The sequence below is a fragment of the Argopecten irradians genome, chromosome 6, assembly GCF_041381155.1.
Source record: "Argopecten irradians isolate NY chromosome 6, Ai_NY, whole genome shotgun sequence".
In the NCBI taxonomy this organism is placed as follows: Eukaryota; Metazoa; Mollusca; class Bivalvia; order Pectinida; family Pectinidae; genus Argopecten; species Argopecten irradians.
In genome coordinates this window covers 30,327,174-30,340,495 of record NC_091139.1, presented here as the reverse complement: position 1 = coordinate 30,340,495, position 13,322 = coordinate 30,327,174, and the positions used below count along the sequence as shown (strand labels likewise).

General features: G+C 34.9%; 1 protein-coding gene across 4 annotated transcripts in view; it reads right to left on the bottom strand.

Moving 5' to 3' along the window:
• LOC138325608 (uncharacterized) overlaps positions 1-9,165 on the bottom strand; it is a 93,467-nt gene extending 84,302 nt beyond the window's left edge. For 3 of the 4 annotated variants that reach the window (XM_069271378.1, XM_069271381.1, XM_069271379.1), the window contains exon 1: positions 8,506-9,164. In XM_069271378.1, coding sequence (XP_069127479.1) covers positions 8,506-8,964 — 459 coding nt within the window. In that variant the 5' untranslated portion in view covers positions 8,965-9,164. Of the gene's footprint in view, positions 1-8,505 lie in introns of all 4 variants that reach the window. The other variant, XM_069271380.1, reaches the window with a different exon arrangement.
• Positions 9,166-13,322: the final 4,157 nt, after the last annotated feature.

Below are 13,322 nucleotides of genomic sequence, written 5' to 3'. Positions count from 1 at the left end.
TATTCGCTAAGGCAGTGCACCACTAGCACTCATAGGTATCATGTCGTACTCGGTCGGAAAGCATGGTAGGCCGGGTACGTATATTCGTTTGAAGGGAACAGGTGCATACACACTGAAAAGGTTTAGCAAATGTTATATGAAAAATCACAAAGCTAAAAGTTTTAATAGCGCTGTATGATCAACGTAATGGTGAACTTGGCATCTTATTTCTCAGTTCAGAGTTTTTAATTATAAATATATACGTTTAAGCATCTACTTCCTAAAGCCTGAAATCTTTGTATTTTATATATACAATGGTATCCTATACATTGTCGACGTGACCAACAGGATAAATCAATGTTTTAAGTTGTAATTCTAGGTTTTAAACTGTAAAACATTGTTGAACATCATTTTACTTGATCGGTTTGTTCCTGTCAGCCTTCAAATGTGTATCTCATTTAAGAACTATTTGACATTAACCACGCTCTATGACTTATATCAACGTAGAGTAATGCATTATTTCTCTTCTGAAACGCATGGTTTAGGATACCTGTATCCTTCTTAACGTCCTATAAACGACTAAGTCATTTAAGGACCGAGGTCCATTCTATATGCAATATGTATGCGGTGTCGTATCTTTTGAGAGATGGGCACGTGCAATATAGTGGTACTCATGCCCATATTAAAGTGCTATCTTACTGAAATATACTTGTACCACTGAACAACATACCCCACTCGGTCACATTATACTGACAACGGGCAAACAAGTCGTGTAACCCGTTATCACTAGCACTTCCGTTATATTGGTCGCTAAACAACAGAAGAAGACACTTCTGGACAGACTGTGGTATATCTCTTTCAGCGAGCAAACCCGGAACCAGACTCACATGCACAAGCCAACGTCCAACTGTAGGTCGAAACAAGGTCAATGGAGATTCAAAGAATGGGAAACAAGCTTTAATTTTTCTTTCTTTTTCTAAAATTAATGTTTTATTTGTAAATGTTTTCGTTTAAGAGGTATTCTGCTATACCTTATAACACTTTAATCTAAATCATGAATTGAATCGAATTCCTTTTATGAGAAAAAGACCACTACAATATGTTTTAAGGAAAGGTTTAACGTTCTATGTTTTATACACTACACGAAGGATTGTTAAACACGGAAGTTGTCCTAGAGTATAGTTAGAAGTACAATATCTTTATCAGGATATTTTGAAAACACTCATGATATTACTTATATAAAGGTAAAATAATAACTACTCAATTCCAGTGAAATAGTTCGACTTCTACATAGAGTACTTTCGCTATATCAACACAATTTAGTGTTGTGATGTATAGCTCCCTTAGACAACGAAGCTCGGCACCACAATGACAGGCTGTTTTATCGGCTTATGATATTTACATCCCAAACATGACGTAACTAGTCGTTAGCACTATAGTATCGAGTGCTTATCGCCGTTACACTATTTAGGTAAACACAAAAAAATCGAAAAGTGCAAATATTAGCCTATCGATGGCGGTAGGAACAAACCTGAAAACTAATATTAAATCTACCTGTAATATATTTTACTCGAAACTTAGCCAGAGAAATATGGATTCGTCAATAGACATCAAATAAATCGTGTTTTAATGTAAATGTACCATGAGTTCTATTGTAAGGCCCTTACATGGTCCATCTAATTTGACATTCAGTACAAATTTTTGATGGCATAAATACATTTCGGTTTTCCGTGGTGGATGAATTATATTCAAATAATAAATATTAAAAGCTTTATTCTTGTTTATTTCTGTGAAATGTTTATTACTGAACGACAATAATAGTTTTTTATATTGAATATGAACAAGTGCCATTTAAAATTCACACATGATGTTTCATTATTTATGTTTTCGCATCCAAATGATACCGAAATCAACCGAGTGGAACTACTTTATCAAATGTTTGCTTTTGTCAAAACGATCGATTCATAACTATAAGCCCCGAAAACATTATTATACTATGTACGTACATATACATTTGATAATTTGTAACATATGCAGACCTTGTACGATGAATGTTTCATCAAGTCAGAGTCAAAAATGTTCTTGGATTATTGCCAGCCATAAAAGATACTTTGGAGTAAAATAAACTCTATACAGAGCGACAGTTACGAGATGGCTTATGTTAGTGTACAGGTAAAGATACTCACTTCAACATGTTAAGGAATGATTGGCAGGTCTCTACTAGGGAAACCCAAAACAGGATCTTAATAATTCTTTAATAAGATAAAGAGAGGCAGTACCTGAAAGGCTTTCATTCCATTTCTATATTAAATACGTATATCAGTACAGCTATTACTTAGTAAATTTTGTAACGTTTTAGTCAACTTCAACTATTCAGGTTTTCGAGATAGACACGCCTGGGTTTTGAGTCACGGCGCATGTTTATTGAAATTATATTTTCATTGGTAAATACATAATGGTATAGAACGGCTAGAACTCAATCATGGCGATATGTTTGCTGCATTTATTAATTACCCTCTAACAGTGGAGCTTGAACCAAACTATTATTGGTATAATGTGTAGTTAGAAAGTTGATATGGATTAAACGTAGCAATTATCATTTCTAAACGAAAAGTAGGTGGGAATAAAAGTTTTATTATAGGAAAATAAATCAATCTTCTTCCTATGGAAACAACTGATAAAAAATATACACAGATATTAAAAACTCTGATAAAAATATAAAACATACCATTAAAAATTTCGGCGTTTGTTTGCATTACAATATACTTTTGTGAACACAATTCAGAACAGCATGGTCTGTAGTTTGTAAATATCTATCTATAGAACCCTAGGCTGTTGCCACTTAAACGTTCCAGCACATTCGGTAAATACTAATTATTGAATTTCGATGACTTCAAACACGTCTGTAGAGTTAGTGAATGTATAAATGCTCTATCGTCCAGGCACTTTTTCAACAATAACCGACCAATTAGTGTACTGCTTTTAATGATATATTCTTATTACATATTTTTCAATTATATTTTTCTATATAATATATCAGTATATCGAATATTGATCAGATTTATCAGTCAATAGGTTCCTTTGAAAATTGAAATGAATACTGATCTCTCTCTCGTTTAATGAAAATTGAAAATACTATTACATAATACTATATTGTATTTTTTATTTTTTTTCTCGTTGTTGCTATTAATTCTAGCTTGTTGTTTATGTGATCACATGGATAAAATTCGTTCAAAATAAAGGGACACAATTATGGTATTACACTACAATAACATTGTTTAGTTAGGAACTACTTTTAAGAAAAAACATGGAAATTTACTACACTCAAGATGAACAGATACATTGTATTTGTAATCACAGATACGGATCTTTGAATTAAAATACAGCGTAAATTCAATTCCATTGTACCTTCATGTGTTAACAAGAGATACGCATACATGTTTTAATGAAATACGGTTTTAATTAGTATGCAGCTACAGGTATTCCAATCAAAGGCTACCATCGTTTTGTTCTTTCATATTTCTTTGACTGGCGTGTATTTATAAACTTTTTACTATCTGATGGCTTGTTGTATCAGTATTTACCTGCATATATTGATTTGAATTTTTTATGCATGACTGTTACTTCATTTTCAGGAAGATAGTAATACATTGTACTGTATATAATAGTTGATTTATTCTATTCTTCGTAATTATGTATTGATGATGTTCAATGACAGTCACGTCCTCATTGAATTTGTATACTAAATCGATACGTTTACTTATTTAAAGAATGACAACTCTTATATATTCCTGAACATTAAGGTCGTAGCCATGACGACCAGGTAAACTGATCTAATTAGACTTGTGTTAATTAACTGTCAATGCTCAAATTCGATGTGTGAATTAACACTGCGCGGTATAACTGACCCTGAGTGACGCTGTTGGCATGCTATCACATAAATTACCCGTACCTTATAAGCTTTAATGTGACCCTGTTCGGGAATGTTCCGGATTTTAATGTCCGTTAAATTTAGTTCTGTTTTAATTAACATATCAAGCCAGTTCAATTCCGTACCATACAGAAAGCTTTTCAGAATCAAACTTAATTTTATTTTCATAATTATGAATAAATGTTCCTCTGTAAATTTTGAGCTACCGTACACGAAGCTGACAATGCTATTATTATTATAGTTCTATTGTCTAGATCAAGGCTGGACTTTTGTTACTCAAATAGACTTTTAGAGACATATTGAACTTTACATTGATACTATTGTAATGCTAGTTAATTGACATTTACGAGGGAACCATTTGTTACTGTTGTACTTACCTAACACAGTACTTAAACATTGACTACCTGACATGTCTGGATTTCACGGGTAGTATAGTGTCATTTCTGAATACCTATTCATTGACGATGTTGATTTGATCAAAGTACACGATATGCACATCCTTTACAGCTAATTATAAATAGTTCATATATTCATGGTATACCAAACTATATAAGATTTAATGCCCCGGAAAGAAAAAACACATTCCAGAGAATAATGCATACGTCTTGAAGGGAAAGATAATGACTCAATAATTTATTTGTCGAAATAATGCAATGAATTGCATTTATATTTCTACGGGGAAGAATCAATCGATGTCATACAGAAGGCTGTCACAGAAAAAATTAAGGCTGATCGACATCAAATTCAACGAAGATGCATTCAAAATAAAAATCATAACAAATGCCTTTAATCATTTCAATATTGTGCCGTAATTACGATACCTAAGTACAATACGCTTTACAGTCATGTAAAAATTTAAACTTCAAAAGAAGATTGACATGTCCTACTGTTAATTTAAACTTTTGATTTATGTGCTGTAAGATGTCTTGTACAGTAAGTTCCAGTGAGATAGCACTATAAAATTGACTCTGTGATATAGTTCTACTACGAACGTACCGCTAAAAGGAAACAAGCAGTCATAATAGGCAACACACCGTATACATGAGAGAGAGCACCCTTGAAATATCTTCTTAATAGAACTTTAAATGTGGTGGATGTATGGCAGATGACGGCTTTTCCTGAAGAAGTGTTTCCCTATTTTCCCAGGTGCCTTTATATAAAGATTTAAAGATAAATTGACTGCCGACAAAGCATACTCAATATTTATCATCTGGACGATAATTAATGTTTAATCGTGTATAAATGTGAAATTGAAGACAAAATACATTTATAACCATTTGGTTTTTTTTTTGCCTATTAATTATTTTTGATACTTTTATTTTAATGTAAAATAAAAGGCTCAAAATTTTCAATGGTGGTAATAGTGTGTAGTAAGTACTTTTATTACTGAAGAAACGTACTTATTCGTCTGCTCCTGTTTTTAAAAGATAAAACTAACATCGGAGGTATAGCCACTTTGAGTAGCCACTGTCATAGCTTGCAAATGACACTTCTTTGTACATTATAATCAACCTCAAATTTGTGACACATAATAACGGATTGTATACTTTTTAATTCTATTAAAGCATGTGTTACCACTCCTTTAGCTTAACAGAATTGATTACCTTGAGATAGACGTAGACGAAGAACTAATGTGAGTCACCTCTGTAAATTAATACTACCGTTCCATTTCATTATTGAATAGATGTTATCACAACATTTTTATTGCAATCAGTACAATGTTAACGGTTAATAAGATAAGGCAATATGTTAAGCACTTTGTTGTATATTGAAATATACATCGTGCCCTAAGGCTTGAAATCAACACTCTGTTGTCCTTGAAATTGGAAGTCAGTGAACCTCACATCACAGGTGTGAATCTTCCGGAAATTTCAATTGACTTTGTTATTATGTTGATTAAAGAACACATGTTAACTACGCAATGTTAGATAATTAAGTATAGAAACCGTGTTATAACGAATATTTTATCGATAGGTTTGATATCAAATCGGAAATTAAAATGTGTTTTGCCCTCCGAACTCGACATTATTACGAAATGGAGTGTTATGCTTTAAATGTAAATTCTACATTTTACTATTGTAAACTCCATATCAAAGATTTCCAACACGTTTTGAGAGAATTGTGTTATCACATTATACACTATTATAATGGCATAAGCCTCTTCATATCTTTGCGATACATAGTTACAAAAACGGTGACCGCCTTATATCCCTACGGCCCAATAGTCCGAAGGCCCATTAGTCCTAAGGCCCGTTAGTCCGAAGGTCCAATAGTCCTAAGGCCCGTTAGTCCGAAGGCCCGATAGTCCGAAAAAAAATAATATAACTGGAATTTATATGTGAACAGTACTCGAAATGTTTATTACGGTTTTCGATGCAAAAGATTTGTTGTAAATTTGCTAAGGTATACTTACATGTATGTGACTATAGATTTGATGAAAAATGATAATAAAAAAACGAAATGTTGCGAATTTTAAAAAAGAGCATAATCTTGAAATACGTAAACGTATCTGATATTGAAGAGTATATGCATTTTAATTTACAATGCAATCACGTTTAACATCACCCCCCAAAATATCATTATGCGGACCATTTCTGTCATTAAGGGTAGAATAAACAAGTCAAAGAAAGGGGAAGGAAACGCAAAATACATGTACATATTGTAAAATATAACTTATATAAGGTATAATAAAGGTCATTTTTCGGTAAATTTTGATTTTATATAACATTTATTCATGGAGCAACGTTAACCCTGATACAATCAAATTACAGTGTACATAAGGCTTACAATCGGACAACTTTAAAGCTTGTATGCTTGTGAGATATCTTATAAAATATAACATATAAACCTGTTTAAGCATTAATTTTTTATTTTGATGTAATTTTGAACTCGCAATGCTCCATGAAGAAATGACAACTTGCCGTCCAATCGTCCATATAAATTGTCAGATCAGCACTGCAGAAAAATGTATTCGTGAAAATACAACTGTACGTTAATTATAACAACTATATAACTTGCAATATTTACTAAATTTCGGACTAACGGGCCTTCGGACTGAAGGGCCTTCGGACTATTGGACCTTCGGACTATTGGACCTTCGGACCTTCGGACTAACGGGCCTTCGGACTATTAGGCCGTAGGGATGTAAGGGTGTCACCGTTACAAAAACACTTACATAATGCCAAATAATCACTATAATCCAAAATCGGTCAACTGTGGTAATGTAATGAAGCCACGATATGAAACATAATCAAACATATTTATAATTTCAATTATGCTCGTGGCATTGTTTTAATTGATGGATTAAATAAGGTTGTGTCATAGCTATTTAGTTGCGAAAAACAAATTGTTCTTTGGAAACCTAACCTAGATTGTTATTGTTTCTATGAGAAGGTGTGAGCATGTCTGCGATGTGAAGCAGCAACCGTACAGAATTATAATGCGAATATAAAATCACTTCCAAAGAGAGTTATTTGTGTGTTTGCTGTGATGTTAAGACAGGGGGCATCCTCAAAAAGGAAAGTAAAGAATGAAGATACATGTTAAAGAAAACTGTTACAAAGCAAATACATGTATATACATGTAGATAGAAAAATTAAAACGAATGAATTTTAACAATTTCATGTATGCCAAAATAAAATCTATGTATTTTAGAAAACATATAATATATCCGACCAAGGCAACGGAAGACCTTCGAAGTAAGCTTTATGTAAGTGAAGGAGGCTAAGAAGGCATATCAGTTCTCGTTTATGTTTTTATTTTACCCACTTTTACTGACATTAATGGCTTTATCATGGTAGGAGAAGAACGATAACTCCAAATAATATAGTTTAATACAACGTTACTTCATGGTTTGTTTCAAACAATATTTAAAACATTAAAACATAAGTTACTGCATACAATAACATTGCTCGCTTTTCATTTTCAAAAAAATATGAAAAAAACCCACAATCTTTGGTTTGAAATATTAAAATGTTCATTGCATATGAGTACTTAATAAATAAATCGATACACTTATTAAAAGAAGAAGAATTCGATATTCATTCTCTTATTGTCTTCTGTCTTAACTTGTACTCGTGTGTCGCTCATTATGAGGCCAATTAAGCCCATTTTAGAAAGAATAACCAATGTGATTTTATTTTGATTGAGAAGTATAAATATCGGAAGATAAAAAAATCAGCAGAAACATAACACACGATGTAGAGAAGATGATAGCAGTGTGGAACAAAATGTAAGATTATATTTAAATCTGGCCAATTCTAAGTATAGGATTTCATTGTTTTAGCTCGATCCCCTGTGTATTGGTGTAACGGAATACTACGTATACCGTGACGCCTGACCCTATAAGTCTGTACAATCCACGGGGTCTTCAAGACAATTGACATTTACCAAACTCGGTATGCAGTGTATTGGCAAACTTGAAATATGAAACAAATAAAACATAATAGGCATTCTTTGAGAAGCAGATAAGGTCATCATAGCTAACGAATATCAGGTCATTTCTCACCAAAACGTATTACATGCCAATCAAAGACAGTGCATGTATATGAATAACGCATGATAGATAACAAAGTCATTGGAGTGGTCTCCCTTACCTTAGGACGAGGTGTCGCCTTCGGTTTTTCCTGCGGGGTTGATTTTTTAGAAGAAACATTTCCTTTTTGTTCTTCTTTCTTCTCACTAGAGTTTTCCCCCTCCCCCTTTTCATCTTGTACCGGTTGACGTTTTTCTTCTTCTTTTGTTTGAGGTTTCGTTTGTGGTCTCTGTTTGTTTTTCAAATTCTTTTTCTCTGGCCAGTGGTGGTATCGAAGTTTCTCCCTGTTATATTGGTTGATCGACGGATCGTATCCAATGAAGTTTGGGTCAAGGCCTTTCTTGATTTCTCCCCTCTGTACCTGCTGTCGCCAGGCATTCATTGGGGTTTCATCTTGGAATGGTTCGACTGGACGTTCCAGCCATTCGATAGGGCTACCGTCCCTCTCTGTAAAGGGTCCATGGGGAGGCCAGTGATGGTACCGCCAAACATCTCGCACTACTCTTTGTCCATCACCCATTCTCGAATTTTACACTACCAAAGAACACTCGCACAATCCGTCACTAATACGAATGTCCTGTTGTCATGGATACCGATGTTATGACAGCGTATGTGGTTCCTTTGGTACCTACTCAAGTCTTATTGCCCGTGTGATACCAGCATGTAGTTTTGTTATGTGGCAGGTAATCTATTATTGTCGGGTGAATCGGAAACTCAATCTCCGAACACAGCCGAAGATTTGTCACAATACACCGCCGTAAGATCCAATACAATTACTAATCATTCATTACAATCAAAACCTCTTCTAAAACTGAAATTTCGTGTTGGGGTTAAGTTTATCATTCTATTTGTATTTTGAAAAAAAACACCTTTGTGTCTTTTAAATAATTCATTTAATTTATGAGCACACTTTGAAGTGATAGGTATAAATAAATATTTGAATACGACTTTATCTCATATATATTTACAATTTATATTGTTTATGCATGTCGGTAAAGAAGCCTGGACTTTAAATGATGATAAACATCTTGTTGTACAATTGCGTACAGCTTGCCCGTGTGTGTGCACTTATTTCACACGTAATAACGTCACTGATTTTCCTCCGATTGTTTTAAATCAATTTGAACACGGTACAGTATACAGATACAGTTTAACACTCACAAGAAGTGTTTTGTTTTTAATTGTTAGAGACAAGTGTTGATCGTTTCTTCAAGCGTCATTTATCTTAGTAAGATAAAACATAGTTTGTTTCAACAAACATGTCTCGACTTTGCTCCTTAATTATACCTATAAGCATATATAAATCAATTCTAATAAGATCTACCCAGTAGGGACATTAGTTTGAAACAACTTAATTGAAAACGATTTTGTGGATAGTAAAATGATCGCAAAAATGATGCACGAAATATTGAGAATTGGTTGTATTGTGATTATATTTAACCTGAAGAAAAGAGCAGGAGTAGGGCAAGCTTTGTGGCAAATCCTTTTCAATTTGTTACAAACCGATTAGGAAGCAAGGGATCTGGACAATTGGACTGCTAAAAAGATACAGTAGAGGAACACAAAGAGATAGAAGAATTGTCAGAGGCATTTGATGAGAGCGAGCCAAAGCTATCGGAGGTCCGGGATGATATCTGAAAGGCAAGAGCATGACCTACCCCGGGACCCAACGGAGTACCTTATCGGGCCTAAAAGAACTGTCCCAGATAATTAAGAAAGTTGTGGCTACTTCTTCGGAAAGTTTGGATGAGAGGGCGTTTGGCAGATAACTGGAATAGAGCAGATGGTTGCTTCATACTAAAAGAAGATAACTCCAGAGACATCGGCCAATTCAGGACCATATCTTTGCTGAGTGTAGAAGGGAAGGTCATGCTAGCCATCCTGGCAAGGCGAAAGACAAAGTACATGTTCGACCAAAGATATATAGACATTTCGGTTCAGAAGGAAAGCATTCCTGGAGTATCTGGATGTCTAGAGCATACCAGCGTACTACTTACCCAGATCATCAGGAAAGCAGGGGAGAACAAGATATTGATATCGCAGTGCTCTGGCTAGACCTAGCCAACGCCTATGGATCCATATCACACAAGTTAATAGAACTGACCATGGAACGGTATCACGTGCCGGAATATTCAGAATGTTTCTTAAAGATTATTTTTACAGTTTCCAGATGCGTTTCACTGTAGAGATTTATACAACAGCTTGGCAAAAACCAGACTGGAAGTCGGTATTGTCACAGTGTGCACATGTCAGCAGGTAATAGGCAACCACTAACCAGAGCGTTTATGGACGATATGACGGTGACGACGAAGACGGTGGTAGAAGGCAGACTGGCCCTGAGGAATCTAGCAGCGATGATCACTTGGGCCCGTATGAAATTCAAACCAGCCAAGTCCAAGCGAGGGTCACCAAATGGGCAAGAAGAAAATGGGACGCCAAACAGGCCTTGAAGGAAGCAGAATCAAGACTACGGCACGGGGATATTGTTGATACAATGGTACCAGTGCGTCTTGGCCAAGGCACCATCACAAGGCCAAGAAAGGAAAGTGCGAACCAGCGGACATGCAGGGACATGGCAGAAGCAGAGAGCAGGTCGATAGATAAGGAGGCTAGGCAGGTGAAGGCAGTCAGTATGAGACAGCAGGGTAGCTGGATTCACTGGGAAGGAGAGGTTAAATAGATTCGAACAATTTAACTAATAAAATATCACATGTATACATATATGTGTTGTCATGGAAATGGCTTTTGACTGAAGAAATTATATTTTAAGAACTAATATCTACTGCCTTGCATATTGTTTTAAGTCTTCCATGTGCGTACAGCTATACCAGTCCGCAGCGTTTCCGCACGAGTAATTTAAAAAAAAAAATAGTTATAGCAGTAACATTCAACAAGAAAAGGTCACCAAATCATTGAAACTTGTGACAATTTTATGAAATAAATCCAGTTTTATTTCTGTCTCTCGTTTAGATATATTTCTGGTTGAATATACGACAAAAATTAAACTTTTCAACCATAATATGACATACCTGTCTATAGTGTGCGCGAAATATAGGACAAAGTACAATACAATAAAACATCAATTTTGCTTCTACGTATTGGTGAAACACTCTACTGTTCCGTGGGCAACTTGTATATTTGGATTATTGGCCGCGAGTTGAATACCGAGCAGATATTTATCACGTACGCTCCCCAGACGTCATTTTTCTATGTAAAATAAGCGTTTCTACGAGCGTAAATAGCTTAGCCTGGTTTGTACGTTTAGCCCCGGTGATCCTACGTAGCGCTCAGCATCAAGAGAGTTGGGGATGGTTCATCAGTTGTCAGTATAATGTGACAGGGTGCCAGTGAGTGTGTGGTGTCATTCAGTGGGTTTGTTTGATAAATTAATGTTTATAACCTCCAGGGTGCTATATGGAAGTCGTGGTGCGTGTTTTGGAGACTGTGTTATTCACCGTGGGTGAATCACCGTGGGATCACATGGTCTGTAGTTGGGGGTGTTACACGAATCAAAATGGCGGCCGCCAGCAGTTTTGCCAGAAAATTCAGGTAAGTCACTGAAAATACTCTTTGTATCGGCATTTTATAGTGACGAGCATATGCTATACATAATTCTAGACAAACCGATACCTTAGTTGTGTTGCAACGCTCTGTACTTTTCTGTAACATTCTGACCAAAGTTTTGAATCGGAGCGATTTTGCTCGTAGTAGAATTGGTAGTATACACGAACATATATGCTTTTCGTACGTTTTCTGTGTTTAGACTGGGCCATTCGCTGTAAATGTGATATTGTCTATAAGTTATAGTCTACATTCAATTGCACATCTAACCTTTCTGGCAGAAAACATCATGTTTATTGTTAATTCTTTTTTTTTACGAAAGGATGAGTAAACACGGTCCGTTTTGGATTGATGAGTTGACACGAACTGCTACCTATGTCCGTTACTTTAACTAAGCTGGCAAACAATGATATTATAATAATTATGTTGCAAGTATGTTTACATGATTAACTTATCCCAGTTAGAATCAACCGCATGATGTAGTATGTGAGCGGTTAAAATTTAACGGAATATGTTAACAAACTATCGTTCAATGGAATATCGTTCAATATCTATGACAACTGTTATAATATCCAGGACATTCGCAACCTACTGCATCAAAGCCATGAATGCATATCATCTGGTTATGGAAACAAACGGGAAGATTGGGGAATGTCATAACACTTTTTGTCTGTGTCCGTCCATTTCTAGAAGATCACTATAGATATATACGGTATCTAACACACATGTTTAATGCTTTTAAGTGTTGGTAATGCTGAGATTTGTTTGTTAATCAGTTTTATAGATGAATATGTTATAGAATGAACCTACAACTTAGTCACAGAAAGACATTGATGGTTTCTCGTAACCAATTTAGGCTGACATAATACTTACCTTAACTTTATTCATCCAAAGGGAAAATCACAAACAAGTTTATAAACAACAAACAAGTAATTTGTACAACATCAATAGCACACATTTGGTATTTTTCAGAGATCACTTAACAAGACTGGAAGAAAACGCCTATCAGAACGACGGAAAGAAGGGATGTTTAGCGTGTTGACATACAAAAAGATTCCTGTGTGTCAGTCAAGAATACTACCGGATTAAAATAGGACTATACAGAATAGTATTAATAAAACTAATGAACGAAACCCATGATTCAATATGTATTTATTGAGTATTTTAAAAACAGTAGTCTTAACATTAAAAATACAAATGTATAAACAAACAAGTACAATATACGTAAATTATACTAGTTATCAATCATGAGATCTTCCAAACATTCATTAGCAATTCGGTTCCGTAGTGATTCTTTGTATCATATCGTTATATGTT